At 38.3% G+C, this 9,863-nt stretch overlaps 1 protein-coding gene across 1 annotated transcript; it reads right to left on the bottom strand.

Moving 5' to 3' along the window:
* Window positions 1-4,230: 4,230 nt before the first annotated feature.
* LOC131237492 (uncharacterized) lies at window positions 4,231-9,595 on the bottom strand. The gene is made up of 3 exons (XM_058235323.1): window positions 9,277-9,595; window positions 6,502-6,567; window positions 4,231-4,843 (listed from the first exon to the last, which is right to left on the bottom strand). Exons 1-3 carry the CDS (start codon window positions 9,448-9,450, stop codon window positions 4,346-4,348), a joined length of 738 nt encoding a protein of 245 aa, XP_058091306.1. The 5' UTR covers window positions 9,451-9,595; the 3' UTR covers window positions 4,231-4,345.
* Window positions 9,596-9,863: the final 268 nt, after the last annotated feature.

The following is a 9,863-nucleotide window of genomic DNA, read 5'->3' as shown; positions in this document are numbered from 1 at the left end:
GTCACAGAAGTTTTGGATCAATATGAAATTTTTTTTCCTCTTCATTCAGGTCTTTGTGACCTTATGAACAGATTGGATGGAAAATAAACGTTATGGTGGGCCATACGTATTATTTAACAGTGAAAATCATTATCTCTGTTGCTATTTATGGTATGGTCCAGATGATCTTTGGATATTAATCATTTTTTGGATAATGGTCTAAAATGATCTCTAAAAATAGATGAACAGTGTAGATATAATAAATACATCACTGTGGGACCATGTAACTTTGATCTACTTTGAACCGTTCATACAACTCAGAGCTCGAGGAGCGTTAGTGCTTGTCCTCGCACGACATGCACCTACAACAGTCCTCACACGACTAGGTTAGTAGCCAAATCGCTACTGAAGTGACGTCACCAAGCTCTGTGGATCCCACCATGATGCATGTGTTGTATCCATACCGTCCAACCATTTGTAGAGATCGTTTTATGACATGAGAAAAATAATGAGATAGATCTAAAGTTAAAGTGGACCCCACCATAGAAAACAATGGGGACAATGACATCCACTGTTCAAAACTTCCTAGGGGCCACAAAAGTCTTTGATCAAGCTTATATTTTTGTTTTCACTTCATCTATCTCTATATTAACTTATGAATAGGTTGGATCTAAAAAATACATCATGGTGGGCCCTATAAATGTTTCAACGGTGAGTGTGACTGATCCCATAGTTTTCTATGGTGGGTCCACTTGAACTTTGGATCTTTCTCATTCTTTTTCTCATGCCATAAAACGATCTCTACAAATGGTTGGACAATATGGATACAACACATGCATCATGGTGGGGTCCATGGAGCTTGGTGATGCAACTTCAGTAGTGATTTGGCTACTGACTTTTCAGTATCTAATCTGCGCCCTCTACAACAGCTATATAGCCGGTGTATGGTACACCGGCCAATCCGGTTCCACGTCGGACATGGATTAGATATGGATAGGTTTTGTAGTGAGACTCGCTGCTGAAGTGACGTCACCAATTTGTGTGGGACCCACCATGATGTATGTCTGGTATCCACACCATCCATCCATTTGAGGATATCATTTTAGGGCACGAGACAAAGAATGAGTCAGATCCAAATCTATAGTGGACCCCACCACAGAAAATAATGGGAAGAGTGATGTCCACTATTGAAACCTTCCTAAGGTCTACTATGATGTTTATCTGAGATCCAACGTGATCATAAGTTACGACAGACATGAAAGAAGGTAAAGCACAAATTTCAGATTGATCGAAAACTTTTGTGGCCCTTTGAAAATTTTAATGGTGGATGACACTCTCTTCACTGTTTTCTGTTGTGGGGTCCACTTGAGCTTTGGATCTGACTCGTTCTTTGGTTCATACCCTAAATTTATATCACCAAATGGATGGACGGTGTGGATACAACACATACATCAAGGTGGGTCCCACATAATTTGGTGACATCACTTCAGTAGCGAAATCAACCTGTCAGTAGCTAATCTACGTCCAGTCCAATACGGTCACGTTACCCCACAGGAGGAGTCTGGCCAGATTCCCAAGACCTCAGGAAGGTTATTTTAGTAAGTCATGTTTCTTGACTTACCCATCCCAATATATGTAGAGATGAATAGTCTTATTAGGCCCACTGTGATGTATATATTTTATCCATGTCGTCCATTCATTTTGAAAGATCATTTTAAGGAATGAGCCAAAAAATCAGGCATATCAAAGGCTCATGTGGACAATACCATAGAAAGTAGTGAAATTGAAAACCTACTATTGAAAACCTTTCGGGGCATAATTTTTTTAGATGTAACTCATTTTTTGGCCCATGGCGTTAAATTAAATTCTAAATCCAATGGACGGATTGGATTCAACACATAAATCATGACAGGACCTACGATCCTTATAACATAACAACATTGACCCTTACTACGTTACAACCACGAACTGCACACATTACACATAACCACCTCGACCCCTGTAACATGATAAATATGACCCATATAACATGACAACCACGACCCATATAACATAATAACTACGACCCATGACGACCACGACCTGGGTGACAACCACGACCCATATAACATGACAACCTCGACCCTTGCTACATGAAAACACGATCCATTCGAAGGGTCGTGGTTCACATGCACAATGGATCGTGGTTTTCATCCACAAAGGGTCATGGTTGACAACAACGATCCATAGTGAATGTAAACCACTACCCTTCGAATGGATCGTGGTTGTCTACGAGTAAGGGTCGTAGTTGTAATGTACTAAGGTTTGTGGTTATCAGGTTGATGTAATCAATAACTTGTTTATTTTTAAATAATAGGACTCGAGGCCCACCAGTGGGACTTTGTTTCCCTTGGTGCTGTCCACTCGGGACTCGGATCTGTCTCATTTTTGGCTCATAGCATGAAATAATATGGAGAAGGTGGTGGACGGTGTGGATTAATCATATACATCAGGTGGGTTCCACATCACATGGCAACCTCAACCCTTATGAACTGCATACGTCACATTACAACCACGACCCATATAACATGATAACCACGACCAATATAACATGACAACCACGACCCATATAACAGGATAACTGTAACCCATATAACAAGACAACTGCAACTCATATAACAGGACAATTGCGATCTATACAACTGCGACCCATATAACAGAACAACTGCGACCCATATAACGTGACAACTGCGATCCATACAACCGCGAACCATAGAATAGGACAATTGCGATCCATACAACCGTGAACCATATAATAGGACAACTGCGACCCATATAACATGATAACTGAGACCCATATAATAAAACAATTGAGACCCATATAACATGACAACTGCGATCCATACAACTACGACCCATTTGGGTCGTGGTTTGCATGAGTCGTAGTTGTCATGTTGTATGGGTCGTGGTTGTCATGTTGTATGGATCGTGGTTGTCATGTGGACCACCAGATGAAAACAATAGTGATTGGATATCCACCATTAAAATCCTCCTAAGGCCCACTGTACTGTTTATTTGACATCCAATCTGTTGATTAGGTCATACAGACACAGATGAAGGGAGAAAAAAAAGATCAACTTGATCCAAAACTTTTATGGCCCCAAAAAAGTTTTTAATGGTCTACGCTCATTCAACACTGTTTCCTATAATGTGGTTGACTTGATATTGGGATATACCTCATTTTTGGTCTCATACCATAAAATGATCAAGAATATATATATGGATGACATGGATGAAACACATACATGATGGTGGGGCCCACAGAGCACCGAGCACCAGCCGTTGGTTGGTGGCAAGGGGAGTAGCCAATCCGTCACTTTCTTGGGGTTGCAATAAGAAGGTAACTTCATATTTACTCTATGACCACAAAACTTCTGAACCAAAGGACATAGGCATTTTCATCTAAAACAATATCCAAAAGTTGTCAGAAGGCCACTCTTGGGATATCTAGAACGTCGTAGCTCCCAAGATAATTTGACTAACCGTCGAGGTCAATATGGTCAAAATCTCTTAAAAGAAGTGAACAGAAAACTAGAAAAGATATATAAGTAGAAAAGTTTGTCAGCAAATAATGACAAGAGAAGGTACGTAGTTGAACATCAAATTTTTATTTTTTAAAAAAAGTGTTCCAGACATTTTTGTCTAAGAAAAATGAAGTAAGTGCGTGGATAGGTATAAAAATAATACTTTGAAAAGTGATGCTATTTTAATGCTCTTACAAAACCTGATGTGTATTTCAGTATAAAGCCCATGAGCTTATATCATTGGGTTTCTTTTTAAACAATGCAAGTATATAACTTCTTGATTTGCCAACCAATTTTATTTTATTTATTTATTTTTGCCTAAGACATCCTTCACAGTGGAGACTACTAGTTGAATGGTCCCAAACTCTTAACACGTTTACCAACACATGGTGGGAATGCAGCCTGCATGGTGTGGGGCATGCTTTTATCAAACCCTAGTCACGTATCTTCTCTCTTAGAATACAAAGCTAGGGCACTAACATTATGCACATCTGAATCCTTACTTTATTTACACTTTCAACTTTCTTATACAAGGCATTTAAAAATAGATCTCATGTTCAAGTACACCATTATTTTTAAAATAATAAAATATAAACTTCAAAAATACATCGAAAAATACTTTCATACACCAATATACCCATAAAATCACACTAAAAAATAATTACCAATAAGTTGGTAAGAGTATTATTCTATTTTAAAATAAAAAATAAAAAAATCATAAGAGTATTCACAAATATTTCGAAAGGAATTCAAACACAAGACTCCCGCTATTACAAAATTTTCTTGAAAGTTTTTTCAACTTTCTAAACGCCACTTTCACCCCCTCTCTTCACAGCTTCTCCATTCGCTAGTGTTGGCGAAGGAGGAAAAACCCTAAGATTGAGTGTATCGTCGCTACTGACATAAACAACTCGAAAAACATCATACTTGATGTCCACGTATAGATGATCGAGGAAAGGTGAAAGGGTTTTTCTATAATTCGACGAGAGAAACCAAGCGTAACATGAATGGAGGGACTTCCACACATGCAAGCATGCCACCCTCGGCCTATCGTGGCATCGGAAGCAGACACCAGCAGACACTCCCTCCATCTTTAGAAAACACGATTTTAGTACAGCCAAACAAGCGTATGAGAGGTCGCTAAGGTCATCAGAGCAAGGAAGCATGGAACACATGGAGATGGTGTCGCCAGAGGAGAACTTGGCTGCGGGATGCCCGTCTTTTGATTCTCCGGCATATGATTCGAAGAAGCCGTAGTCCATTAAGACTGCCAAATTCGATATGTTGGCTAATGCGGATATCTGAGACAAAAGAGATGGACTTAGAATTAAATAAAATGATATTTGAAGACCAGTTTAATAGTGCATATATATGGCTTCGTGGTAGTGTACTTGGATGAAATTGCAGTTTATAGAAAACCCTAAAAAAAAAATAAAAAAAAGAAAAAAGAAAAAAAGAAGCCTTGTTTGGCGCACTTGTAGGGCCAAACAAACTTTAGCCATTCATTACCAACTTCTACCACTTGATACATCATGCCCCAATATCAGTTGGTTGATGGGCCATACCCCAATATCAAGTAATGGCCAACCTTTAGGTAACTAGAGCCGTTCATCAGGCTGGTTTTTTTTTTATTTTTTTTGAGCTTATTGTTTTGGCCAGAGAATAGATCAGGCACGAGATACATAATCTCGTAGGTCCGATTGACATTCCTTAATAAGCTCGCCTATGAGATGATCCTAGCCATCCAATGATCTGGAACTCAATCAGATGGTTAAGATCGTCAAATGGGGAAGATTTTTGGGGCATGCCCCGTCAAAACTTTGTCCCACCATATACCCGGTTTGCATTGCGAAAAGCTGTGGCCTACGCCTATGTAAGTAGGTGGGCCACAAGCATTGGCTGGAACTTATTTACAATAGTAATTAAAAAAAAATAAAAAAATGAGGGCTTGCAATCCACCTCACTTGTGCATCCAAACACACCCTAAAACTTAAAATTAACAGTGATTTGAGACTGCATGCGATTCGATTTCCACCGTTTTCATGTGTACGTAGGAATGCGACGACATGCTGATACTCAAAGGATCATTACCTCACCTAGAGCTGTACACGAATCAAATTAGCTTGGTTAACTTACTCAATTTAATTCAGTTTAAAATTGGGTTCAAGCTAAGTTTGAGCTAATTTTTTGAGCTTGAAAAAATTTCGAGCCCAGTCCGACCCAAACTAATGTCTAGTCAACATGACTCGAAACTCAATTCAAGCTTAACTTGGTTTGAATTGATTAGACTTAGATCGGATATATATATATATATATATATATTAAAATCTTAAAACTTAAACTCGAACTTGAGCTTAAGCCTGACTCAAGTTGGCCTTGTTGACCAAGTTGAGCCAAGCTGGTCGGTCAAGCTTAAGGATTAAGCCTCAGTCAAGCTTACAGATTAAGCCGAGCCACGTTTGAGATAGAGTAGCCTGCTGGCTAAGCCGAGCCGATCTGGGCCAAGCTTGACTCGGTTAGGCTCATGTACAGCTCACCCTATGGGCACGCATGCTGTGCGTGTGTAAATGGATGGGTAAAACTTCTCTTATGTAGACTTTAATGTTCCACCATTCAGTGAGAAGTGTCATAGTGACCATCTAATTTTTGACATGTTGCATTTTGTACTGTTGACCATTTCATCTTCAGCCCTTCATTTGATAACAACCAATTGAATGGTTAGGACCGTTCAATCAGAATGATTTTTCGCCTGTGCATTATCCATGCACAATTGGCTCTGCGAATGGACAGTCTGATTGACGTCCATTTATGTCATGTGTATGGTGGATCTCTCAACACCATTTAAAGATTGTTGGTGAACTATCATCAATCATCATACTGATGTTCTATATGTTCATGCATGTACGTATCCTGTGTATGTATGCATGTCATTATGACATGAAGTGCGACATGAAGTTACCAGAGTGGCAGTGAGTTGTTTCTTTTTCTCATTGGACCTCTTCAGCCATGCCCCGTACCATATCACCTGATGCAAACAAACACCACAATCTCAGAAACTCATGCTACAACATGGAGAAGAAAAAACTCATATCTATGGTGGCAACTAAGCTAGCCCACCCAGCGGGGCCCACATTTTACCCACTTTGGGCTGGTTTTGACGGGCCCATGGGCCTTACATGGGCCTGAGTTTAGAGCCATATTAACTCAGACTGGACATGAATGTGCTCTGCATATAGGTCTAATGAGTGGGCCCAGACCGGCCCGAATTATCATTAAGAAAGAAGAGAGATGATCTGGTACTCTCGGAGCAATTTAAGTGACATTACTTCTATATAGTTTTAGAGGGACACTTAGAAAGTCTTATATCAAGCAATCCTAATCGTCCATTAATCCAACACACATTTCATGGGCTCGCATGCAAATATCACAACCATCCACATGCTCCACCCGATGATTACGGTGGCCTGCTTTTTTCTTCTTTTTTTTTTTCATAAAACCCATGGCTATTTGTTTCTAATCCATGGATGGAATGATTAAGATTGCCTGATGAAATGATTATGTATAACCATATATAAGTGATCAGTTGCAAGAAAGAATGGCTCCATATTGGATGGTCAGGATCATCCCTACAGTGTGATTTTTTCATGGTTGTTAATGAAATGTGTGATGGACCTAATGGACGGTCTAGATTGATCAACTGGTCCTAATTTTAAGGGTTTGTAATAAATGCTTCCAAATTCATTGCCTTTGTAATTTGCCAATTCCAAATTCTGTTCAAATCTATGAACTCGGCAAGTTTAAGGGTTTATCAAATTCACGTTCTCATTTCTTGGAATAGGGTCTTAGGAAATTTAAAAATGTGCATCTAACCCAAAGTCTCTTTGACCGTGATCTCTACCTGATTTATTTATTTATTTATTATTTTTATTATTATTATTATTATTATTATTTGGGTTAGCTTGTTACTACACACCCATGTCAGTACACACACTCCATGTTAGTCACCCCCACTAGGGATCGATACCAAGACCTCAAGTGTTGAAACGAGGTATCTCCACCCAGTCTGCCAGTTGACCTATGGATCTGGGTGGACTGTGATCTCTACCTTTTTACAAGGAGAGAAACAATGATACTTTGGCAGAATAAGATGGTTGATACATAGGCACAAAGAAATTATAAATGAACAAGACAATGAACTGAAATAAAACTATAAAAATCTGAAGTTTAAATTTAAATACATATTTATTAATAATAAATTGATATTTCAACTGATGTATGGGTAAATATTTAATGAATGACTAAACGAAATAACCAACAATCTTAATTTGAAGAATAACGGATATACTGCCATTTTCATAAATTGAATGGTTTATTCATTCAATTAGTTTTGAGATAAGGTAAAGCTGGTTTTTTTTTTTCCCCCACTCACACTCACAATCTATATGAGCACTCGAACCCATAACTTCAATTTTAAAATATTATGCATCTATTGCTGAGCCGTAACACCTAGGATAAAGCTTTGCTTTATTTAAAAGACATGGAGAGGGATTCTCTAAGAGATGTTAGAGAATTTAAGAATGTATGTCGGGCATAGTGTGTCTTCCACAATGCTCGCTTCTGTTTTACAATAAAACATTAACACTTGGGTAGAGTTAAATAGTTGATGCATATATAGGCAATAATAACTTATTCATAAACAAAGTGATGAACACAAATTAAACTATCAAAATCATAGGTTAGAATTCAAATGAATTTTCATTTAAATTATAAATTATTAATTTAATTTTCTAATTAGCTGAGCTGTGGATATTTAATGGATGGCCTAAAGAAACAATCAATGATTTAAATTCAACAAATAAATGCTTCTTGACTGTTTGGAAATATTAAATATAATATGAAATTTGGAAACAACTTATATAATTTAATTTTCACTGGTTTAACAATTTGATTTATCTAAAATATGCCATGCGTACAATTTCAGAGCGTTCAAATATCAACCCTCACATAGCATGGAATGACTCCATTTTATAAGGTGGGTGTTACCCTAACCGTATGGGGCATACCTTGATGTATTTTCTGTATATCCACACTACTTCAGGGCGTGATTCCAAACCTTAAGAAAATCCACGCATCAGATGTATCATACTAATAGCAACAGTGATGAATGTCCGTTTAAAACTTTTTTGTGGCCACAAAAGTTTTGGATTAATCTAATCTTTATATTTTACTTTCATCGAGATCTTCTTGACATTATTAAAAGCTTGGATTTAAAATAAACCTTACAATCGGTCCTCTGTAATTTTTAATGGCGAGGAACTCAATCACCTCTGTTTCCTGTGGTGTGGTCCACCTGAGATTTGGATCTGCATAATGTTTACGGACCCGTCGTAAAATAGGCTGTAGAAACGGATGGACAGCATGGATATACAAAAAATCATCTAGGCGGGCCCCGCAGTAACGATAACACCCACTAAGGTGTTACCCGGGTAACACCTAATCGGATCCCCTTTATATATAAACCTGTAGCCGTCTCCGCCACTTGCAAACCACCACCGCCTCTCTCACGTGCATTATACGTGCCATAACCTACTAACATAAAACTGGGAATTTAAACCTATATTTTCTCTAAATAGATCAATCAAACCAAAAGCAAGAAAAACCCATCAAAGAAAAAAATAATAAAAATAAATAAATAATAAAAAGAAAGAGAAGAAAAATAAGAGATGGGCCTCACCAGATTTCCATGGATGCTTTTGAAGACAGAGCTGTAAGTGCAGCCATGATCCTCACAGCAGAAAGAGAAGTACTTGAGAGCCTCTATCAGTTCATCTGAAAATAATCCAACTGGCCTGAATACAAAGAAACTAATGTCCAGATTCCTGTTGCTGAATGGCACAAAGCAAGGCATAGCTTCTCTCTTTGGCAAGAACGGAATGGGAGAGAGTTCAAATGGGTATTTGGTTTTCCAAGAGAAGATTCCAGATATGTTCTGTCTCGAACATTCAGTTCAATCGACGGTTCGTATTTCTCCTAGAAAACCCAGACCTTTAACGTTCTTTTCTAGTCGTCTTTGGCTTCTGGTTTTTAAAAGGAAGAAAAAACCATCTAATACAGCGGCTGGACACAGTCGTTTTTTTTCCCGCCAACATGTCATACGTGTAGAATATCCGATCCATCAAAGAGGTGGGCCAAACCATGATCATAGGCTGATATGAAAATCAGACTGATCCACTTAACAATAGGAAAGTACAAAAATCAATGAACAGGCAATTATGAATCAGTGTATTGGCGTGGTCCACCTAATAAGTAGATCCTACTGAA

This window comes from Magnolia sinica, chromosome 1 (assembly GCF_029962835.1).
Source record: "Magnolia sinica isolate HGM2019 chromosome 1, MsV1, whole genome shotgun sequence".
In the NCBI taxonomy this organism is placed as follows: Eukaryota; Viridiplantae; Streptophyta; class Magnoliopsida; order Magnoliales; family Magnoliaceae; genus Magnolia; species Magnolia sinica.
The sequence above is the reverse complement of the archived record's forward strand: the minus strand, read 5'-3'. Positions and strand labels throughout refer to the sequence as shown.